This window comes from Alligator mississippiensis, chromosome 1, assembly GCF_030867095.1.
Source record: "Alligator mississippiensis isolate rAllMis1 chromosome 1, rAllMis1, whole genome shotgun sequence".
In the NCBI taxonomy this organism is placed as follows: domain Eukaryota; kingdom Metazoa; phylum Chordata; order Crocodylia; family Alligatoridae; genus Alligator; species Alligator mississippiensis.
In genome coordinates this window covers 410,470,557-410,493,555 of record NC_081824.1, presented here as the reverse complement: position 1 = coordinate 410,493,555, position 22,999 = coordinate 410,470,557, and the positions used below count along the sequence as shown (strand labels likewise).

The window sequence follows — 22,999 nt, the reverse complement described above, 5'->3', positions numbered from 1 at the left end:
ATGTAACAGCACAAACAAAATTTAAAGTCGAGTCCCTGTAAAAGGTGGAGGTTGCTAAATAGTCGTCAACTACAGAAGTTTTCACTTGTTCAGGGAGTTAATCGGTATCCGTGAATGAAGATCAGTGTATGCATGTTTCTTCTTACTTAATGCTGTCCCCTAACACATTGACACACCAAATCCAACTCAGTATTATGCAGTTATTCTATGCAGTCCAGTTTACAGTCAGGTTTGTAACAAGCATGTAAGATGCCAAAGGATGCTGTATTTGTGTGGTGAGCTCAGTGTGGGTGAATGCCCCATACGGGCATGAATCTCATTGCAGATTCAGGAACTATTTCCAATAGAAATTAGGTGCCTGTGCTGTAGTGTTACACATGCATAATTTTCTACAGCAGGCAGTTGCATAAAATGTATGTGTAACATTGCTCATTTATGTAAACAGCTGTGGAATTAGGAGCCTACCATGTAATCTTTTGGGGAAGGGGAGTGTATTTAAGATGTGTACAATGTGTTAAGATATCAAGTGTCCATATTAAAGTTTCATCACATTAAAAGCTACTTCTCTCTATACCAATGTCAGTTGGACACAAATGGGGATTAATTGCAGAAAGCTAAATGAAGAACTTGTTTTGTTCTTTTAATGGATACAAAAGTGAAAGGAGAAATGAATTAATTTTCAGCATGAATAAGAAAAACAATCCCAAAGGGTGCATCCAGACAAGTGCAGTCATGTGGTATGTGGCACCACAAACACGTTTGCAGCGCACAGTCCGGTGTTCTCTGCACGGCCTGAGTGTGCATGGTGCCAGATTTTTTTTTCCGTCTTCTTTTAACCCCTGGATATCCAGGAGTCCAAAAAAAAGCTGCGGGGTGGGGAAGGCACCACACATGCTTGGGCAGCGCACGCTGCTGAAGAGCGGAGCCATGCTCCTCTGCCAGCCAGGCTGCATGTGGTAGAATCGCTGCGGCTGCGACCCTGGGAAGCCTCCAAAACCATAGATAAGGCCTACCCCACCTGGGGCAACTTGCCATAAACCAAAGTACCCATGACATGGGCATTCCCCGGGGACAAGTAGCTATGGTGCAAGGTGTGCTGCTGCTAGTTGTCCCTGGGGAACTAAACATCTACGCACATCTGGACAGACCCAAAATGTATCTTATGTCAAATGGGAATCAGATGGGAATCTGTGTTCTAATATTGTTTTCCTGTGGAAAGGACAGCTTAATATTACCATGCTCTCTAACAAACTGACAAAAATATATGTTGGGATATTGATGGTGCGAACTATACATTGGTTTGGCTAGCAAGTGGAAAACTGATTTAAGGGACACATCCAGAGCCCATTGAAATTAATAGGAAGCTTGCCATTGACTTCAGTCAGGATTAGATTTGGTTTTAGTTATGCAAACAATTTAACAATAATTTGGATTGGTGGTTATCAAACTGTTCTGTGGAACCCTTGTGTTCCACAATCAGTTATAATAAGTTCTGTAAAGAGATTGGGGGTAATTACAGAGTGGGCCAGGAGGCAGTGTGCTGCCATTGCCAGGGTCAGCCTTCAAGATATAGAGGTAGGGGTTCTCCAGCAGAACTGATATGAAAAGGATCCTAAGAAGTTGAAAACTACTGCTTTAGATAATGTTGGGGGGTGGGGAGAGGGGAGAGAGAAGCAGGGGTCTTAAAAATATATAAAAAATTTGACTGTTTCTAGTAGCTTGGGGGTAATATTCAGTCCTTTTAAGGAAACGTCTGATCTGGTATTGGAAGAATGTTTGAGAATACTGAACTTTGCAAAATGTGACCTACCCTGTGAATAGGATTAGCTGACTTGCACCACGCTACTGGTATTACTGAATGAAAGCATAGTAGACTGAGAAGACCAAAATAAACTCTTTAAGAAGGATGATGATGATGTGCTACAGCTAATTTTTAAGGTGATTTATTCCTTGCCTTTCTAGCTTTCCTGCTTCTGTGAGGGTAACAATAGTAAAATATGTATTAAGTTTCTACATGGTAGAGTGAAGATCTTATGTGAACTAAGTATTTAAAACCTAAAAATATGGAACACGCAAGACAGATAAATCTACAGCTTAAGTCTTTTCAGTTTTAGTTAAGGTCACACAGCCTACACGCATCTCTTACAGGCTCTAGGTCTGTTGTTAAATGGTTGTATAGAAAGAGCATCATTTAAAATATATTTGGTGTGAACGCATTCTATAACGCTGTGTCCTGCTATTGCTAGATGCATATGAAAGCTGGTTTTGAAATACATTGCAGTTAACTAAGGTAAGGAGTTTTCCTAAATGATCACGCCGTGGGGCACATGCTCAAAACATAGCTGTCAAATTGGCTCATCTGGAAAAGAGTGGATAGCCATTTTTACTGTTGCTAGATAAGAATGCGGAAAAAGCAACTGTCTAGAAATGTACAGATTGGTGCTGTGTGTGTGTGTTCTGGCCAAAGGCTCTCACAACCATTGACTATGGATAAAAAATGAGTAGAACAAGTTGGAGGAATGTGCTAGCACTGTAAAGATTGTAGTTTCCAGGCACCCCTTGGAAAATGCCACCTCTTAATTTCAGCTCCTTTTTTTTTCCTGTCTCCAGACAAACAATGGAGCAAATCCCCTCCTCCTTTCTGGTGCAAAGACTTGGCAAGACCCTAGCAGGCCCAAAATGTGTGTAGTGCTGTGCATTCTCCTGAAAGATCCCTGGCTGTGCCTCTTGAGTCGTGTTGGTATGCCTGAGCGCAGCCCCGGCCTGGCACCCTAAGGTCCCTTTAGGCTTGTGTGGTTGCGGCTGGCTGCCCTGTTGGGGTGTCTATAGGATTGGAAAATCTTCCGTGCTTTAGAGTTGTTGGTTGTAGCCGTGTTGGTCTAAGGACACAGGCAGACAAGGTGCTTTGGGCAATGTGATATCTCTTATTAGGCCAACTAAATAGCTAGGAAAATTGTTCTTTGCAAGCTTTCGGGTACCAGCACCCATGTTCAGGAATAGAAAGGCTGCTTATGCCTGAACAAGGGTGTTGGTACCTGAAAGCTTGCAAAGATCAATTCTTCCAACTATTTAGTTGGTCTAATAAAAGATACCGCATTGCCCAAAGCACCCTGTGCGCCTGTAGGAAGGAAAGGAATCCAGGGCAGGTGCTTGTTGCCTATGTGGTGTTTGCTGCCGGTGGGCACCCCAGTCCTCCCATGACCCGTCTCCTTTCTCAGTGTACCAGGGCTGGGAGGCTTGAGGGTGCCTCTGGCCTGACAAAGCAGGGGCTGGGGGGGCTGTGGCTTCCCTCCCCATCCTTTCTCTTCCCCCCGCCCCCAGCCAGGTGCGGCAGGCGCCCTGCTGTGTCAGCAGCCCAGAGGCAAGAGAGGGAAGCCTGTGCCGGCCGGCCGGCCGGCCGGGGCGTGCGGCGTCGCGCCAGCAGGTGGCGCTGTGGGAGCGGCGAGCGTGGCCAGGCGGCGGCGGTAGCGCTTGGTGACAGTTTTTGCTTGCGCAGCTTTTCTGTGTACCGGGATAGTGTGTGTGTGCGGGGAGGGGGGGAATGGAGCGCCCGAGGCCCGGGAGAGAGGATTCCAGGCTGCTAATGAGATGCAAGGGGGCGTGCCCGGGCAGCCGGGCAGCCAATGGGCGCGGGCGCGGCTGCATATATTATGCGGCGGGGGGCGGGCGCCGGGCGGGCGCCGGGCTTTGCGGCGGAGCGCGGCGAGGCTCGGCTCCCAGCTCCGGCGGCAGCGCAGCGCAGCGCGGGCGGGAGGAGGAGCAGGAGGGAGGGGGTCGGCCGCAGCCTCCCGCAGCCTAGCCCAGGCGAGGGGCTGGATGTAGCCGCGCCGCGGCTCGCCGTCCCTGCCCCGGGGGGAGCGCCGCTGCCGGGCTCGCATGACCGCCCAATGGTGTAGCCCGGGGGCAATGGATCTCGGCGTCTGCCAGCTCCGGCACTTCTCCATCTCCTTCCTCTCCTCCCTGCTGGGCACCGACAGCTCCGCCCTGAGGCTGGACAGTAGGTAAATGCTCGGCTCGCAGCCCGGCAGGTGCATGCCCGCGCCGGCGGCTCCTTTGTCCGCGCCCTCCCCGCAGCCCGGCCCCGGCAGCCCGAGCGGGAGGGCAGTCAGCGCCTGGCGCTGCGGCCGAGCCGCCGCCTCGTCAATAATTCAGCCGCTGCTCATGTTGCCCGTGTCTCTGTTCCTCTCTCCCCAGCTCCTCCGGTGCCAGCGTGGTAGCTATCGACAACAAAATCGAGCAGGCGATGGTATGTACCCAGCTATTGTTGGCGGGGAGGAGGGGTGTGCCGGGCAAAGGGGGCGGGTTGCCCCGTGCCCCTGGCTCGGGCACAGTGGGGGCTGCTTGTTCGCCCATCACTGGGGCTGTGGGGGGAGATGCGGGACTTGGATGCTTGGGGTGACTGATGGGGGAAGAGAAAAACAATCCTGGATGGGCACTGATCCCTGCCCTGCAGGGTGTGGGAGGAGCCGGGGGCACCATTGGAAGTGATGTCCACTAGGATTTAACCCCACATGCACATGCCCCCATCCGTTGCTAGCAGGAGCATCATGGAACACTTCCCTGCCAGGGGTGGATGTGCCCCGTTAGGGGCTGAGGGCTGGCATCGTGCCAGAGGAGAGCCTGGGCTGTGCACATGGGGGGAAGCGGGGCGCCCCCCCCCACCCCAGCCTCACTCATTTTTGCCCATTTCTTGTTTTCCGCCTCGGCCGCTCTTTGTTACTGGAGCCGTGCCTGGAGCTGTTCTCACGGGATTCTCTGCCTACTGTTGCTAGGCAAACTCAGAACCTTTAACTCCAAGCTATAAATAACTGGGCAGCTCATTGGCTGAGGCATGCCGGGGCGGTCGGCCCAGGTCTCTGTGACGTCACCCCTGGTCACGAAAGCTCGGAGGGAGGGGGGGGGGGGAATGCGGCAACCTGCACTGGAAGAACTAGCTGCAGCCGGTGCTGGGGTGGGGGAGGCGGCCTGGGCGGGGAGTACAGTATGGCAGGGGAGGGGACTTCTCCCGCACAATGCTGGGCCCCAAGCGGGCACCTTGCGGCCAGGAGACCTGCCTGGATCCTTCCTTGGAGCGGGCATAACCTTCCCAGCCCCTGGGTGCACATGCCCTTGTTATTATACATCTCCTTGAAGGGAGAGACTTCCCCCCCGGAGGGATTTGGGGGTTCAAACTGGTCACATCTAAAACAACACAAGGACCCCCCCCCCTTCTTGAAGGAAGGGGTGTCTGCTAATGGTCAACGGCTGAAGTGGCAAAGGAGGCAAAGGAGCTTGTAGAACAAAGCACGAGGCTGAGCCCCCTCCTTGCTCCTTGGCTGACCCCCATCTGGGGTACCCCAGCCCTGCAGGAACTAGTGCTGCAGGTTTGGATCTTCAAAGCACGTTATCAGAGGGACAGGAGTGTGCTCCAGCCTAGGCTTGGTCCCGTGCCACTTGGCCTCGTTTCGTGTCCTCTGCTTGTTTGTCTCTCCCTTCTCTGCCTGATCTGGGTTGAATCCCTGCCCCCACGCTGGATCGCTGGCCCGATGTGTAAACTCTTTTTGTGTGTTTTCAGGATCTGGTGAAGAGTCACTTGATGTATGCCGTGAGGGAGGAAGTGGAGGTCCTCAAAGAGCAAATCAAAGAGCTGATTGAGAAGAACTCTCAGCTGGAGCAGGAAAACACTCTGCTAAAAACACTAGCAAGCCCCGAGCAGCTCGCCCAGTTCCAAGCACAGCTGCAGACTGGTTCCCCACCTTCTTCTTCCCAGCCACAAGGGACAACGCAACCGACTGCCCAGCCAGCATCACAGGGCTCGGGGCCTTCAGCATAGTCTCTGATGTCCTGGTCCTTGTGGCCGGTGTGCTCTGGACTACCCAGAGAAAGGAGGACTAGCGGGAATCCGCCATAGCCACCCTCATCCATTTCAATGCACGCTGTGATTCACCCTTGAGGACTCTGCACTGCATACACCAACATGAGATAAGACTTTTTTTTTTTTCAGTATTAAGCACTCGTCTGTATGCCTGTCTCTGTTTTGTTTTGTTTTTGGCTTGAAGGAGTTTTTATTTTTAGGTTGGTTAATTAAAAAAAAGCTTCTTCCAGAGAATTAGCACAAATACACTGGGGACTTGAGCAGCTTCCACAAGTGACTAAGAAACAGAGCTGCATGCCTGATGGGGTATTTTTTGTTTGTTTGTTTTAAATCTTCCACTCATCCAGTGCTGTAACTGATGCAAGTGCTTTCAAGCATGAAAATGGGAAGACATATAGACTGGAGTAGAAAAGATAGATTGATACTTTTATTCTCTCCCCCCTCCCCCGTGTCCTGTTGGGGATCCAAAATAAGGACTGATGCATAGGAGCTAAGTGGAACAGGGAGAAAGGTAAATTCAGTGTTCAACACGTAATTGTCATCTGAAACCTTAAGTGCAAATATGTTTGCACCATTTTCCAAAGTTGTGGACAGGTGCAAAAAGCAGGTAGGTGACAAACAGGGGGGAGGGGATAACTACAATGAAGGTTATTTGCCTACTGTATATTTGTGTATTTAGTGTAATTACTTTGTAAAATAGAAAACTGTAACTACTACTTAGGTTGTACAGATTGAAATTTAGTTGTTTCATTGGCTGATCTGAAGCAGTTTCGATAGTCTCTCTCTTTTTTTTTTTTTTTTAAATGCTACATAAATAAGAATGCACCTACGCAACTGTTCAGAATTTGGCAGATTTATGCTGTTTGTGTAACTTCTGAATTTCCCTGGCTGCTGATTATCTTGAAGTAAATCTTTGTTCATTGTAGTTTGGTTTAAGACCAGAAGAAACACTCCAAAACTGATCAATTCCTGCTAGCTGGAAAAAAAAAAAAAAAACCTGACAAAAAAAGAAAAAAAATTGGATTTCCCAGTATGGATTTTTGCATATGATCTGTATAGTAGTATGCATACATTTTTGTGCATGTTCTCTAAACAGTTGTAACACGTCAATGTATTTAACTGTTGCACTTGTCAACTTTCAATAAAGCATATGATGTTGATAAATAACTGTTTGCATATTGTAATATTAGCCATTACAGTTCCTACCAACTTCAGCACAGCTTTTCAACCTGAGTTTAGATTAAGTTGTTTTGGGCAAAGGCTTCTTTCTTAAATCCTGTTTAGCTGGGGCTTGGGCTTTTAAAATACTACCAAGAGTTTTTAAAATGAAAATTAAAAGTAGGCATTGTTTCCAATGTGATTTACAAACAATAGGGGGGGAAATACAGTTGGTAGAAAAGTCAGGCCAGTGCTAAGAAATGTAAATGTTGCTTCTGTCAGAGCAAAGCCATTTGCTTTAGTTGAATCCTTTGAGATGCTAACAGACCTCAAAAGTGCTAGGTGCCTTGACTCCCTTTACAGCAGTTCTTGTAACATTCTGGACCTACCTGCAGCCATTGAATAACAGTGATTCCTTAGCACCAGATTGCATCTTCTTGTGGAACTGAACATTCATGTGCTGGGCAGTAGCTGTTAATTATGTGCGTAGAAGGCAGTAAGTCTTATTACTTCCTGAATACATTGCTCTTACCTGTACAAACAAGTTAAAAGCTTTTAAGTGATTAGAACATGGTGAAAAGTACATCTTTCAATGTTTCCCTTCCCACGCTCCTAATTTTTTGTGAAATGGGATCATACAAACTTGGTGCATGGCGTTTATTCAGCCTTGTTATATTGTTGTGAAATTTGACTAGCCTAGATGTAAAATCTACTTGTTCACTTTTCAATACCTTTTGTTGCTTGGTAAAAAATTTCTCATCTTTTAAAATTCAAAATTAAATTGAAGAGTATAAACTTAACAAATGTCAGGGTTAAAGACTAGAGATGTTAGGTGAAAAAGCATGGAATGAAGGGATGCAGAACTTGCTACTCCATATTCAGCATGCCATATGTTGATCATCATTCTAACCAGTGAATACACCCTGCGTGTTTATCACTTCCAGCCAAGCTGCCCTAGATAAAATGATTAAACCTTTAAAGGCTGCTTAGAAATTTTGTATAGTTTGTTCACAGTTTTCTCTTTATATAGCTTAGATGCTATAAAATTGCAGTCCAATAATGAACCATGTCTGTAACAATAAGGATAAATTGGATAGTCCTTTTCTAGGATCTGTTGGATAGCCCTTATCTGGGGTTTGTTTTGATGATTAGTGTGCAAATAACTAGCATCCTCAACTAAAGTAAGACTAAGTGGCAATAATATTTCTTACACTAGGTGAAGAAATATTAGACTTCAATGAGCTGTAGCATGGGAGAATGGAACAGTGGAAGTCTGAGGTCAGGAGTAACGTAGTCTTAGATGGTTTTAAATACAAGAATTAACCTACAAATTAGACCTTAATCGTGCAAAAATATGTAGGTACCAGCTTCATTTTACATATTAATAGCGCTGTGGCCTTCAGTGCATACAGTAAGACATTGCAGGACTCTGAACTTAATTTGTGGTTCGATTTTGGGTCTCTGGTGTTTGGGTCTTTGGGTCTCTGGACATGTAATTTTTAAATAATCTGCAGGAAAAATATGACTAGAAAATATGAGCATGCTGGGGTTTTCTCTTTTTTGATAGACTAAGTTGAACAAAACAAAATATTAGAAATGGTTAATAACATTTGCAGTTGAACAGCATTTGAATTATCTGGATTTTGATAAAAAGAGCAGTGATTTTTTTTTTTTTTAAACATTAGTGAATGGGTTGCAAGTGAATTTTTCCTTCCTCCCCCAGTGTTAGTGCCTATTTGAAAATTACCCAGCCAGACTGTTTTTTGTGTATCCATGTATACTTGAAACAGACATATGTGATGTTGATATACTTGATTCTTGAATACGTGTGTCTTTTTTTTTTTTCCTTTTTGTTGTCCAAAGCTAGGCATGCTGAGACCAAATTTGAACTTTGTTCACATTTTTCCCTGTGTCCTAAAACATACTTCTCTCTCATTACATAGGATATTATACTGTTGTCCACTTCATCGTGTCTAAAATCTGAAGGTTTTTGGTTAGGAAAACACTGAAATTGTTCATAGCATATCTGAACCTTAGAATTCATTGTGTGTTGGACTTGCTTGTTTGGCCAAAAGTTGTTTTGAAAACACATTATTCATCTAACTTTTGAGTCTTGTAATAGTTGTTAGAGCTGGTCAGAGCAACTTTGTTAGAACCACATTCTATTAGAATATGTAGTTGTATCAAAATTGAAGTTCCTCATGACGCTGGGTTTATTTTGGTAATATTTTTGTTGGAAGAAAACTGGTGGGAATGTTGATAATGGCAATAAGTTCCATTTTAATGCTTTTAGAATGAAATGTTTTGATTTTTTTTTTTTCATTTGGGGAATGACTTGATTTCAAAGGTTAAATTTTCTTTTACAATAAGTAAGTAAGTTGAATAGAACTGTTGGGTCTGAAGCACCCAAAATAATTTTTAGAATTTAAATTGAAACTTCTAAGGCTTCATCCATATCCTTAATACAACCAATTTTCAAATTCTAGTTTTATGAAACAACTTAATCCTCTGCAGAGTTCTTAATTTTGAAATCTTTTATCCTTACCTAATATTCAAATGTTTGTCATTTTATCTTCCCGATAGTACTTAATTGTATAGTTGCTTTATTTTAAATAAGAGCATATGAAACGAGCTGTGCATTGACAATTTATCAGTCACCTGAACAAATAATTACATATCATAAGCACCTTTTTCACTTTTTACTGCTACTGTTGGAGTTAATGCATAAAAGTACAGACAGGTTCATATGTTCTCTGGTTTCTATAGTTGGGTGCGTGAGCAATGTCTAGAGAAGTTCCTGTTGCATGGCATGGCTTTTAAAAATTATATTCATGTTGTTTTAATATCTTCCAGATGGTAAGTAAAAGAAATACAATTTGCTATATGAACTCTCATAATTCTGCACACAGTTGTGGAATACCCTTAAAGCAGCAACCCGTATATCAGCTGGAGAATAAATAGTACAGTTGCAAATCCCTACTAAAAAAAAATAATTGTCAAAATTATATATGGCAAAAATGGACATATTCAGATGTATACAGGAGGCACAAAATGTGCTTCATTGTTGCTGAGGGAAAGAGTCTACAAACTGGATGTGGACTTTGAGCATACCTCTATGTTTATAAAAATGCTGTTTACAAACCCTCTGGATGGTGCTCTTGATTTTAAAAGTGTAAATGTGTCAGAGTTGTACTAGGTCTTTCATATAATGGGAAAGAAGCTGGAAGAATTTAGTCAGAATTGCATGTTTTCTCATTATTGCTGAATGCATTCCGGTGGAATGACTTAAAACAACTTGCAAATCTAAGGTCTTTGGAGAAGCTGGAAACTAACCCAGTCTCAGCCATTGGTGGTCCATGATTGGGGTAGGTACACTAATGCAAACCCTTAAGGTGTAGAAAAGTTCCAGTATATACAGAGGATGGAAAAGTTACTTCAGTTCGTCTATAATGCATCATACATAGGTGTATGGGGTTGGACTTGATGACCCTTGAAGCATCGTTGAATCCTGTGGTTCTTCATACTAGTAGATGGCATCTGAGAAGTGCTGCACATTAGCCTGGCTTTTTGCCCATCAGAGTAAATGGGACTTTCCCTATTGGCTTCAATACATGGAGAGTTAGGTGAGTACTGAGTTGCTTTGGAAAATCCAATCGTAGCATGTGTGCATCAGTTACTGGCCACAGGTTGCTGAAATACATACAACCTATTTCCTACTAGAGGCAAGATTATATATATATCAAGTGAGGTTAAAAACAAGTGAAGCAAGCACATTTCCTTATAAATGCATAGAAAAAGGACAGTGGTTCAACAGCAAAAGTCCAAGTTGCGTGCATCCAGTGAAACAGGCAGTGCCAATCTTTGCATACCATTGCATTAAGACAGACTAGGAGAATTCCACTGCATCTTGTCTGAGCTTTGAACCAGAGAGGGGTGAATTCACTGAGGCTGCATCTACACAGGAAACCTACTGAGCCTGGTAGGAGCACAACTAAGAATACCACCCCAAGGTGTGCTGCACTGGCTACCTCCTAATTGGGAGCAATATAACTGCATTCATGTGGCATTTTAGGTGGTTGATTAACACTGTTAAGTGGTAGGGAAAATTAGTTCCCCACCCTGGCACGTTAACTAGTGCACTCAAAGATACCTTGGTTCTGATTTGAAGCAACCCAAGCAGAGTGGCGTAGCATACTGGAGGTCACCACTGCCAGCTAAGGTAAGCTTACTTTGCAGACATGGCATGAAATGCCTCATCCATGCTGAAGGTTGGGCAGTGTTAAACTTTCCAAAATGGATCTTGACAGTGGTTTCAGTTATAGTTGAGCTGGCCATGGAGGAAAGGACAAAACAGATTTTTTAAATAGTTTGCTTAAATCTTGAGGCTATTTGTCAAAGGGAACTTAATTTTCTTTTGCACACACTATGCCTGCTGAGATGCCTGTTTTCCTGTCATAGTTTACAGTGACTCATTTATAGTAAACCATTCTGGCCATGGCGCGCAGGTTGTAGAACAGGCTGGGGACAACAAATGGAGTAAGTTATAGCGTCCTTCTAGTTCTGATGGGTTGAGTATTTCATTATATATCATGATTTTATGAGTTGAATCTACACCATAAAAGCATCACTAGGATGAGATGTGCTGCAGACAGTCGTAACACAAATACACCTGGGGGAAAAATATCCCAGTGAAAATTTACAGGGAGCAAGAGAATAACTGAGTAGCACAGATAAAGTTAGTTAGCACTTTTAAAACAAGGAGGAAAAGTGCTCACAGCCCTCAGTGGACTAACAGGCCTGTTAAAATTATTGAGCCTCAGGTAGGTCTATCAATCTCTAAATAGTACCAGTGCTCTTCAATACACCACATTTCATAACTTCATCATTCAGAATCTGGTCAGTGGCACTGAGCTCTCACCCTGTGAATTTGATGTCTTCACAAACTCCTAGTTTTCACTTGTGGCGTGCTCCCTGTGGATGTTCATTCTTTCTTTCATTAGTTTCATCACAGTTTGCCTCTCTGCTGCTTTAATCAAAGTTATGCTATTCCATAGCTATTAGAATGGACAATCTGTAGTTTAATTTATGGTGTGTTTTTCAACACTAAGATCTCTTTCTTTAGGAAGTCGAATGGTGGTTAGCTGGGAGCAGGATACACTGGATTATGCGAACCTTGCAAAGAACACAGCATCCCTTGCAGCATGGATTTGCCCTGGTTTGTTGTCTATCTCCTAGTTTATATGTGCCAGTGCAGGCTTCTAGTGAAGGATGGGGTTTGTACCAATGAACCTTTTCCTCATTTGAAATGTGGATGAAATTGGCTTTTTAAATAGGAGCTTATCTTGTCTGCGCTATGGGTATGGTAGGGGCTGAAATTAGGATGCATCCCAAACACAGAAGACCAGGCTTTATTTTTCTTATGGAGCAGAATTGGAGAAGCTAAAATTGGTGATATCCCAAGAGCCCATTGGCTGTTTTGTATCAGACAATTGGACCATCCAGAGCACCCTTCATACTTCAGAAGGCAGCAAAAAAAATCCTTAGTCACTAGGATGGTAAGTAATTTGTTTTGTACCTTTTTCTCTTCCAAGCGGGCAGTAATGCATTGATTCAATTAATGGTGTAGCAGCCATATTTAGTTTGTATTTGTAGTTTTTAAATTATTTCAATCTGCAGTCTTGCCAGCAATGCACAAGCTCATGTGTACCCACAACAGTGACAGTATATGCTTCCTTTCGCTATTTCACTAGCGTATTTTGACTGTTGCTTGAAGGAATTGCTCCCAGGAAGAAAATGGGTGGTCCAGTTTTCCTGCTCATATTTTCTTGCAATAACTGCCAACAAAGAGATACATTTTTCAACTGTGATGCTTTTGTGGTGTAACAGCTACTGTCCTGGACCAAACTAATTCAGGATATGCCACTAAACATCACAATATCAGACTTTAAATGACTACCTTCCTGAAACCTATATACAAATTGGTGATGTGAACAAGGTGGTCTTTAACCACTAGCCATCCACTGTACCACCTGAGACCTTGATGCAGACTTTTCTAATATTCTCAACTGACGTTGAAAAAAAAATAAAGTTCTGTAACTTAGCGTGTCAAGGTTGTTTTTTTTCTGGTTTTTTTAGAGCTGGGTGTGAAAGCTCATAAAGCCACAAGTGAAAGCTTTCAGTGCTGAGGTTTACAATAAAAAAAACAGAGCCAAAGAAGAGCATCAGACTGCATTTTGCAGCATAGTCCAATGTATCCTGCTCCCAGCTAGCCATTACTTGACTTCCTGAACACTTAACTGTTTGGTGCCTGTCAATCTAGTGTTTGGAAAGACTGAAACCTCTTGCAGCTGAACCATTTGCTTTCATATTTAGTCAGAGACAAAACTGTAAATCAAGAGAACCTGGATGACTATGCAGGAGTGTGACAATCTGAAAGCACTTCTCAAAACCGCTAGTATATGACAATATCAAGGTCTGAGAGCACAGGCTTGAATTACTTTTGCCTTTATCCCCCCCCCCCCCCCCCCAAAAAAAAAAAAAAGCCCACCACTTTAAGGGAGAAACAAATGGGCATGAAGACTCCACATTCTGAGAACTGTCTCTTCCCCCATCTACATAATCTACATTTTCTTTAAAAAAAATTAAAATGAAAACCAAATGAGACAAAATTCCCACTTAAAGTTTGTGTGTATTTTGATCAAAAAGGAATAAAGATTGGAGGGTTTTTACTTCTAAGGGTATTCAGCCAAAGGTCTGATTTCTGTGCAGGGAGGTATATAGCTATCATGGATGATAACAGTAATGAAAGATATGCAGCATGGACATAGGGTTACAAGGCCCTTGGGGATCTTGGCTGATGTATTTGGTATGTGCAAGCATACCTGGAAAGCTCAGATCTGAAATACTTGCTGTTAACGAGTCACATTGTTTGGCATTGTGGATTGAAGATGATCATTTCTAGGCACCCACTCCACCAGCTGGTCTCTATTTCTGTCCACTCCTAGAGTGCCCCCTCCTACCCCCTGCTGTGTGGACTGGATTGTGGGACTTGCCAATCCAATTAGCACCAAGAAATGGGTACATATTTGCAATCTGGAAACTGCTGGCTGGTGTCATAATACACTGATGATAGCACAGTGGCATTCAGGATATTAGAATGATCATAAATGTGATATTACTTGGGAGGTGAGGATTGGGAGGTAAGGGAAGTTTAGGTTGGATATTAGGAAACACTTTCTGACTAGGAGGGGGTAGTAAAGGACTGAAACAGGTTATCCAGGGAGGTTGTGGAATCTCCATTCTTGAAGGTTTATAAGACCAAGCTAGACAAAGCCTTGGCTGGGATGATCTAGTTGGGGGTGGTTGCTTTGAGCAGGGGGTTGGACTAGATGACCTTCTCAAGTCCCTTCCAACCCTAACGTACTATGATTCTATGATTGGCAGATTTGACTGTGGAATTGCCAATTTGATGCTTCCAAGGCTCAAATTGAGTGTCATCTGTACAGAGAGAATTTTGTAAGCTGAGGATGTTAACGGTATGTTGAGGCGCTAGTGCAACTATTAATTAAGTTGAGCTTGGCTGTGAACAAGCCCTTGGAATTTGGTATGAAATTCCAAGTGCTTGGTTGAACGCTTGAAATTCCCATAGTAGCCCTGCATGTTAGAGCCCTGCATTGGCTGTGACAGAGTCAAGGGTATTTGTGCCCAAAACCTTGCAATTAAAGAGATTTATTTGCAAAAATCTAGTTGGTTTAATGAAAGATAGATACCACCTCTACCACACATTCTGACTGCTTTCACATTGCACTCTCCTTCAGTACCTGGTCAAGGAAATGATGATTCTCTCAATCCTGGTCACACAGCTACTGTCAGTCCCATCAAAGGGACTGTTGGAGAATTTCAAGCTGTCAGCCCAGCACCTTGAATTCCACAGCTCCACATGAAGGGGGTGTGAACAGCTAGGCAGCAGCTTAATCAGTAGAAACAGTTAAACATTGTTGATATTTAAATGGACATAATTAGGCTTCCATGTTGACATCCTATTGAGATGGATGAGAGCAGTTCAGACTGCAGTGCTATTGTTTTAGTGCTTGACTGCACTAGAGTCTTTTCACCCTGAGGTAGCAGATGGCCAGTTAACTTGAGATGGTTTACATTTTTCTAAAGGCTGGTCTGGATACTCTCTAAAGCAGTTTATTTGCAAATGCTACTGTGTATCTGCACTGAAAATAAAACAGGAGTAGATTTGCATTGATGGCATAGTCATAGTACTTGGGGTCAGAAGGGACCTAAACAGATCATCAGGTCTGACCCCCTACCCCAGGCAGGAACAGGTGCTATATTTTGACATAGTTGCCTAGCTAACTCCAGGTCCCTAATTTGATGGCATACTCTGATGAAGATGGAGCATTGGTGTTTATGCCCCAATGCAGATAGGCAAAGTCAGCCCCAAATTGAAGGGCAGGTAGTGGGATAAAAGGATAACCTCAGTTTAGCTGCCTTAAAGTAAAACTGATCCATGCCTAGCCTCTGCTAGGATCTCATACGCAGCTAGCTACTGTTTGATGTAAAAACACACTTTTTTTTATTGTAAAGACAGCCTCAGGCTTAGTTAACTTGACGTAAAAGCTTCTGTTTGGACAAACGTTCAGGTAGTAGTGAATCCGTTTACAACACAAGTTATCTTCACAACCAGAAAGGTTAGAAACTTTCTTATTTTCATCAAGCTTTAAATTATGTAGGAGGGAGAAGAGCTCAGTGTGGATGCAAATTCCATGCAGGTGGATTCCTAGTGACTCTGCTCATTAAAATGTCACAAATCCAATACAGGAAGAGAAAAAAATCTCCCCAATATAGAAGCTCATTAGAATTCCAGCTACTACATGATTTGATGTATTCTTGTGCCAAAAGTAACACCACTAGAATACATAATGCATAGTAAAATGCCTGGCATAAAAATACTAAATCATGATACTGGAGAGGTAATGCTAGAACACTGCTTTCTGAACCAGCTTTCCTTTATAGCTGTAATGAAAGCACTGCAAAAACTAATCTAGGTGAAGCAGTGCAAACTGTTAGTGTGGCTGTAGTTGTACTAATACTAAGCTGATCCTGTCAGCAAATATTGTTTATCTATATCAATATAATCACCTTGACACGGGTATGCTTACTTTTAAAGGGACACACACATGCTAATGTGCATAATACAATGTAGTAGTGAAATGTATATGATGCCATTCCCTTCATTACTAAAACATCTACAATTATTTCAATTACAAGAGTTTTGAAAACAAGTTGTTTATCATCTTTTTTCCCTTTTTCTTTAAACTTAATTTAGATTATGTAAGCTTCATTGCTAGCTTTGGGTTTTTTGTGTTGTTTCACTTTCTCTTTCGTATCTGGTAACTCAGTCATGAAAATATTCAATTGCAGACACTGCATTGGAACATTTGGACCCAAACAAACAACATTTATGATATTCTGTTTGGATTTAAACCCGTGCCTGCTCCCTCCCCATTTTTTCCTTTTTCAGAAACATAGTTTACATTTTTTGGCCTAAATTACCAGACAGTTTCACTTTTTCAAATCAATACTGTGAAGTTGTTACAGGTGGGGCTATTTAACAGGTGAGCAGGAAAAGACTGACGACCTTTTTTTGGAAGCTTTGACTTTTGTGCAAGTGTGTTGTAACAGGGTATGTGAACCCAGTTCCTGCATTGTACACGTGGAATCTGAGTGAAAGTTAGAGCAGTTTCACTACATTTGTGTTGCTCCCAGGCTTGTGCACAGGTAACTTACAGCATAACAGCAGTGCTCCAGAACTTCAGCTCCCCTTCCCCTTTTGAAACTGCTCCAAATGTACATTTGTGCATGCACTGCCTTTGTTGCTGTGTTCCCGTAGCCCCACACTTATGGAAACAGGAGGATGAGATGACTGGGCCCTGCCTCTCTCACTTGCAAAGGGGATCAGAAAATTCTGCCTACCATGTGATTTTGGCAGTGCTGGGACAATTGGCAGCAATTCAATAGTGGGGATATTCAGAGCTAGAAGTGGTCAGATAGTGAGAAGTGACCTATCTTCAGACCAAGCTGTTTTAATTTGGCCTGCTGGTGCTATAAGGTTGCCGACTCCTGCTGTAGGAGGATAACTGATTAGAAAAAATTCACATTCAAAACGTCAACAAATGAAACGATCACTTTATTTTCACTTGGCACTGATTGCCTGTTTCAGTGATTCACACTGTTCTTTAAGAGGGAATAGGGATCACAACACTGAAACGATAACAACAAGACAAAAGGTCAGGTGCATTTAGCTTTTGCAAACAGGTAAGGGAATGTAGCATTTCTAATTGGTGTCTCGCAATCCTGTAATTGTAGGTAACCTCATAAGATTAGACTTTGCTTTTACTTCAGAGCCAGTGGCATTCACCAAAAAAAAAGGATCACTGTAGTGCTTTTATTACACTGTCCACAACCCAGCTATTGTAAGACACCAGCTGCTCTGTATTATATACCTAGTTCTGTAAAAGACCTTTTTTCTAGGAAAGCAATAAGCTGTAAAAGCTAATCACATTCTGTGTAATGGAACAGTATCTATACAATTGTTAGTGCTTTCTCACAGGGGCATCAGCGGATGAGGTCAGAGCCAACTAGTGAGAAGTTTCTGGTAACAGGCTTTCTAAATTCTAGGTTGGATTTTGCAATGAAGCAAACAGGCTGGGAATAACTGACTTTTTCCAACAAAAATAACTGGTCATGACAATGATTAGGTCTTGAAATCTTTCAAGTGTTTTTAGTCCTTCCTGAATTAAAGTGAGCCTACAGAAAAAATGATCTTTTTAAAGAAACAGACATTCAAAATGAATATTTGAGCAGATGATCCACTCCCTTACCTTGCCAACACAATCTTGCTTTCTAAAGCAGGATTTCTAGTATACATCAAATGTCCCAAGTGAAACAGTTTTCTTTAAGAGATTATTTTATGGACTGGTGCACTTTACTGTCAACAAAATTACCAAGAATTTATTAACTAATTGGTAAATGTGTTCGATGTAGCATTTTGAATTGAATGTATGATACTAGGGAACTACCTATGTGTACATGTAGGTGTCATAATTTCAGACAGGTGTTTTATGTATATGAAATTGTTTTAGCTTGGCTTGTAGGCATCTGCTATAGTACCACTGTATAACTTCATCTTTCTATTTTCCTAGTTTCTGGGAACAGGCTGCTTCCAGGACAGTGTTCCAGATCAAAGAGAGAGCTTTTCTGCAGTAGGTAAACAAGAACTCTGCAGTAATTAATGCTAGCAAGGTACTTTGAAGAAAACAAGTACTATATAGAGGCAAAATGTTGCATCACCCCATTTGAAAATTCCTCTAGAGGAGAGAGAGGAATCTTATGAAAATGTATCCCAGAAATAAATACCACCAGCAGAATTTGTTCTTTTGAATGTTGGCATATGACACTTTACCCTTGCATAATACTTTTCAGTCATCCATCTTAAAGTACTTTACAGACTTTGTCTCCCAGTGCTCTTGTGCGGTAAGCATTTACAAAAGGCAACTGTACAGAATGCAAATCACATAACACATACCAATTTGTGTTTTAATAGGAACGATTAGAACACCAGTTAGAGATCCCAGCTCGTGATTTGTGACATTCAGAACCCAGGTTCATGTATTTTTCTCTCTGCCCCATTTCCCATGTTGTACTGTACTCATGGGGGATAGTATGCAGCAGGATAACTTCCCTCAGTCCTTATGCTGTGGTCAGTATACCTGCTTTATTTTTTTTTTCTGATGCAGAAAGGTACTGTTCTGTGTGTTTCTCCCCCAGATCTGCCACACCCTACATTTCTTTAGTTATCCCAGGCCAGGGGTTTTCCTTATCAGAATCTGCCAAATACAGTGCAGTCCAAGATAAGTATAACTGTTCATTAGTGTCCAGGCTAAACTAGTAAATACCTTTACCTGTTGCACCATAATTTAGATCATTGGAAAATAAGGAGGAAATTTTACATGGAAAATACTGGCTTTCAGCAAACAGCCACAAGCTGAAATATTTTGGCCGAAGTTGCAAATATTTCAGTTTGGAAATGCATGGTACCTCATGGGAGATATTATTTGGGTGTCTCATATTCCCCGTTTTTCCCCTAGAAGCCAAGCTCCCCAGTTAGACTATTTTTGGTGAGACTGCTGTCTTCTCTCTCAGTGAGGAGAGTGAGTTCATTTTGGGAGCCCCTGGCCATGGTGGGTCATGAATGAGTCTGGCTGGGCAGTCCAAGCTATAGAGAAGACTGAAGGACCAAGACACCTGAATTTACAGCTTCTTTGGCAATATCGCAGCATAGTCCAACAGAAATATTTTGGCTTTTGTACATTTTGGCCTTTTTTTATCAACGATGAGGAGGTTCCATGGAAAGTGACGCTTTCCTCTCCCACGTGAGCATACACACACACGCACATGCACACGCACATACTTCTGACTGAATATTTTCCATGGTCCAAAATGCATGGTTTGTGCATTTTGTCTAAATGAACTTTTGAATCCATGGTTTTCTAAGAGGAAGAGCATTAAGACTGGGGTTTTCAGAAAGCCTAGGGAATGAGATGCCTAATTCCTATTGAATTCAAATTTGAATTCAATTCACTCCACTCTTGAGGGTCCTTTAAAAATCTTTTTCTAAATCACTGTTTGTTTTGACTTCCTCCCTGCATATTCAAAGATTTAATAAAATGGTTGAAATGCTGGATCCAAAAACAAATTCAGGTACAACTTGAATGTTCTCAGGTGTGTTATAGGAACAGCCAGTAGTGTACCTAGGCAAGTGTGGCACGAGCCCTGGCATTGCTTTAGAAAAGGTGCCAGAATGGAGGACCCTAGGGGAGTCTGCGCCAGAGAGGGGTGGTGCAGCTGGTGTACAGGGAGCCCATCCCTCAACAGCAGTGGCTGCAGCCAGAGTGCACTACTCTGCAGCAGGTAAGACTTTGCCCCACTCCTGACCCCACCTGTCTCTGCTGCTCAGCACAATACCTGCCACCCTGCTCTACCCAGGGTGCCCAAAATAACTTGCAATGCCTCTGGAAACAGCAGTGCTCAGTGCAACCTAAATCTTTTCTTAAGCAGACAGTGGTTCACAACTGCATATAGCAGGGGTAGGCAAAGTTTTTTTGGCTGGAGTGCCAAAAAAAACACACTGTCTACCTTGGAAGGTGCCAGAGTGCCAACGTGCCGGCCCGGAGCAGCTGTTTGCAGCCTCCCAGCTGCAGCCAGCCCATGGAGCCTGGTCTGCTTGCAGCAGGGCTCGCAGCCTCCCAGCTGTCTGCTGGGAGCAGCCTGGGCTCTGTGGCTGGCAGCAGCTGCTTAGAGCTTGGACTGGCGGTGGTGTGCTGAGCAAAATTACCTTGCATGCCATGCTTGGCACATGTGCCAGGGTTTGCTGACCCCTGGCGTATAGACTGGACCTGCATATCATTTCCTGGGATAGTGGCACCAGCTGACCCAAAGCCTCAAAAAACCCCCCCAAAAAACCCTTTCTCTCAGATTGGGATGCTCTAATACTTGATAGGTGGGAAGCAGAGCCACTGAATTAAGGAGTTAGGGAGAAAAGTGCCACAAGAGAGCACGAGACCTGGAATGGCTGGATTTGCTAGCTTATCTCAGTGCAGGATGCCTTCTGCATTAGAGGCCCCTGTAAAAGAAGCTAGTGGATCCTGTTTAAATATCCAGCTGCAGTGCGAATAATTAGGCTAGGTGGCAGCTTGCAAATTGTGGTAGCTGAGGCTGAGAAATTCTACACCCAGAAAATAACCTTGGATTTTATTGGGTTTACTTTGATTCCCATTTGGAAGGCCACAGTGTGTGCTTATGATGTAGGAGAGTTGGAGTGTTTTATAGCCATGATGGTCTAGGTCCTGAAAGTATACAAGCTGTAAAGATTTCTTTCTGTGATAGCTTTATTGGAGCAACTGCATAATTGGGCAAGATGCTAGATGAGCTTTTGGGCACAAAGTGCTCTTCCTCAGGACTTGTTATAGGCCTCTGAGTATTTTTTGCATTAATTCACCTTGATGTTATGTTTTCACTTGTCTTACGAGTGGTAGTCTACAGATAATTGAATTGGTCTTTCAAGTAGCTATTCTTGTCTCACTTGACACTTAGAGCCATTTTATACTGAGAATACTTGAACCAACACTGACAACTCCAGGCACAAAAGTGCTGTAACATGGGTTTGCACTGATGCGATTTGAAATTGGGGTAGGTGCAGTGCATTGCCAGTGAGTTTTGTACAGGTGTCTAGCTACATTGGGACAAACCCAATACAGACACACGCAAGAACTGTTGGACAGTCTATTAGGGGTCCTATATCCCAAGATGTATACAAATGCTGATTATATTTTGCGAGAGATTCATCTAGTGATCCAAGAATCACAGAGTAGCCCAGAGTCCCATCATATACTTGATCCCTTTTTTAAGTCAGAAATACAAGGAGAATAAATGTTACTGCTCAAATAGACTTTGAGCAAGTAAGACAAGACCAGATTTGGGCCCTAAGCAGCATAGTTTAAACTTTTAGTGACCTTCCATGTTTTTTGCTGTTTTTTGAAATCTGTAATTTTAAGTGGTAGAGAGCTGGAACCCAAGAGCTACAAAGGCTGGAAGAACAGCTGTGTGTGTGTGTGGGGGGGGGGGGGGGGCGCTTCTGCAGCCATTTTAAATGCTTTTCCTTTCTAGCCTTAGCCTTTCTTCCTTAGGAACAAGAATAGGATTTTCTCCACCATATACAGTAGGAAAAAGTAGCCACTCAGACAGAAACAGGTCTTTGTTTTATCTGCTCTGTAGTACTGAGCTTGGCCAACTGGCTGTCAGCACCCAGGCAGAGACCATGTGCTTTGCATTGTGGCAGAGGTAGAAAGAACAAAAAGGTAACAGAGGAATGGTCAGCAAAAGGCAAATATTCTGAGGGTAAAGTTGCCACATGAGAGGATACAGTGTGTTGCTTTCAGGGGCAGAATGTCCAAGTAGAACAAGTAGAAGAACATCTTGGAATAGTCAATAGATGGGCAAGTCTTGTACGACACCTTGTGTCAGGCAGCTATCAGATAGTTGTCTCCACTACTAGAGAAATAACCCCCTTCCCTTGATGCAGTATCACTGGACTTAAATTGAGAAAGAAATGCTAAAATGCAACTTTTTCTCTACATTGAATTAACACATGTTCTTATTGTGTGGTTATTTTGCACTGTGGCAAAAGGGAAAAAAGCACACGTGGAGGTGTCAAATCTTGAGCAGCTGATGTAGTGATATACAGAGCATTCAGTTTGTTTTAGGAATGGGAAAAGCTTAGAAGACCTTTGTTTTTCTCTTTGATAGAGATGACAAACACCAATTTTAACCAGCCATACACAAAACTTTATGAATAGACTGTTCGGAAACTTTTCAATTAATATTTTTTCAACAGAAAATGCTGTTTTTGTTTAATTTGAAATGTTTAGAAAAAATGCTGATTTATGACAAAGGTGTCTACAGAAGAATATTTCGTAGTGTTTTTTATTTCGGAAAAGAAAGGTATTTCAGAATTTCAAAAAAAACTGCTTTGAATTGTTTCCCCTTGTGGAGATTTTATTTTTCCATTATTTCATGACATGCCTGTAATTGTAGTAGTTCATAACATTTTATCTTTTCTAGCTGAAAATCTCTCATGGTATACTAAAATGATTTGGCACTTAGATCAAAGTGTCTACAGCTTGTATTGTAATGAAATAGTTTCAAATTTTCATTATAACAGAGACAAGATACTTTGATCTAGAGAAGAGCACTTCAATCGGTACTAAGAATACTGATTGATTAGTAACTTAATGATTTGAGGGGGGGATTTAAAATGAGAATAATAGAATATTTCATCTATTAAGTTTTTCATATTATTATGGGAAATCATAAATTAATGTAAAAACAATAGAGAGTTAAAAGCAATACAGATGATAA

The 22,999-nt window shown here is 42.6% G+C and overlaps 1 protein-coding gene across 15 annotated transcripts in view; it reads left to right on the top strand.

Moving 5' to 3' along the window:
• The window catches only part of TSC22D1 (TSC22 domain family member 1), a 313,047-nt gene that overhangs the window by 124,785 nt on the left and 165,263 nt on the right, over positions 1 to 22,999 (top strand). For 8 of the 15 annotated variants that reach the window (XM_014608351.3, XM_014608356.3, XM_006273901.4 and 5 more), the window contains 2 exons: positions 4,195 to 4,246; positions 5,555 to 7,021. The exons of 2 other annotated variants lie outside the window; for them this stretch is intronic. In XM_014608351.3, coding sequence (XP_014463837.1) covers positions 4,195 to 4,246; positions 5,555 to 5,812 — 310 coding nt within the window. In that variant the 3' untranslated portion in view covers positions 5,813 to 7,021. Of the gene's footprint in view, positions 1 to 3,694; positions 4,002 to 4,194; positions 4,248 to 5,554; positions 7,022 to 22,999 lie in introns of those variants that run through there. 5 more of the 15 variants (XR_002094412.2, XR_002094409.2, XR_009461670.1 and 2 more) reach the window with 2 other exon arrangements.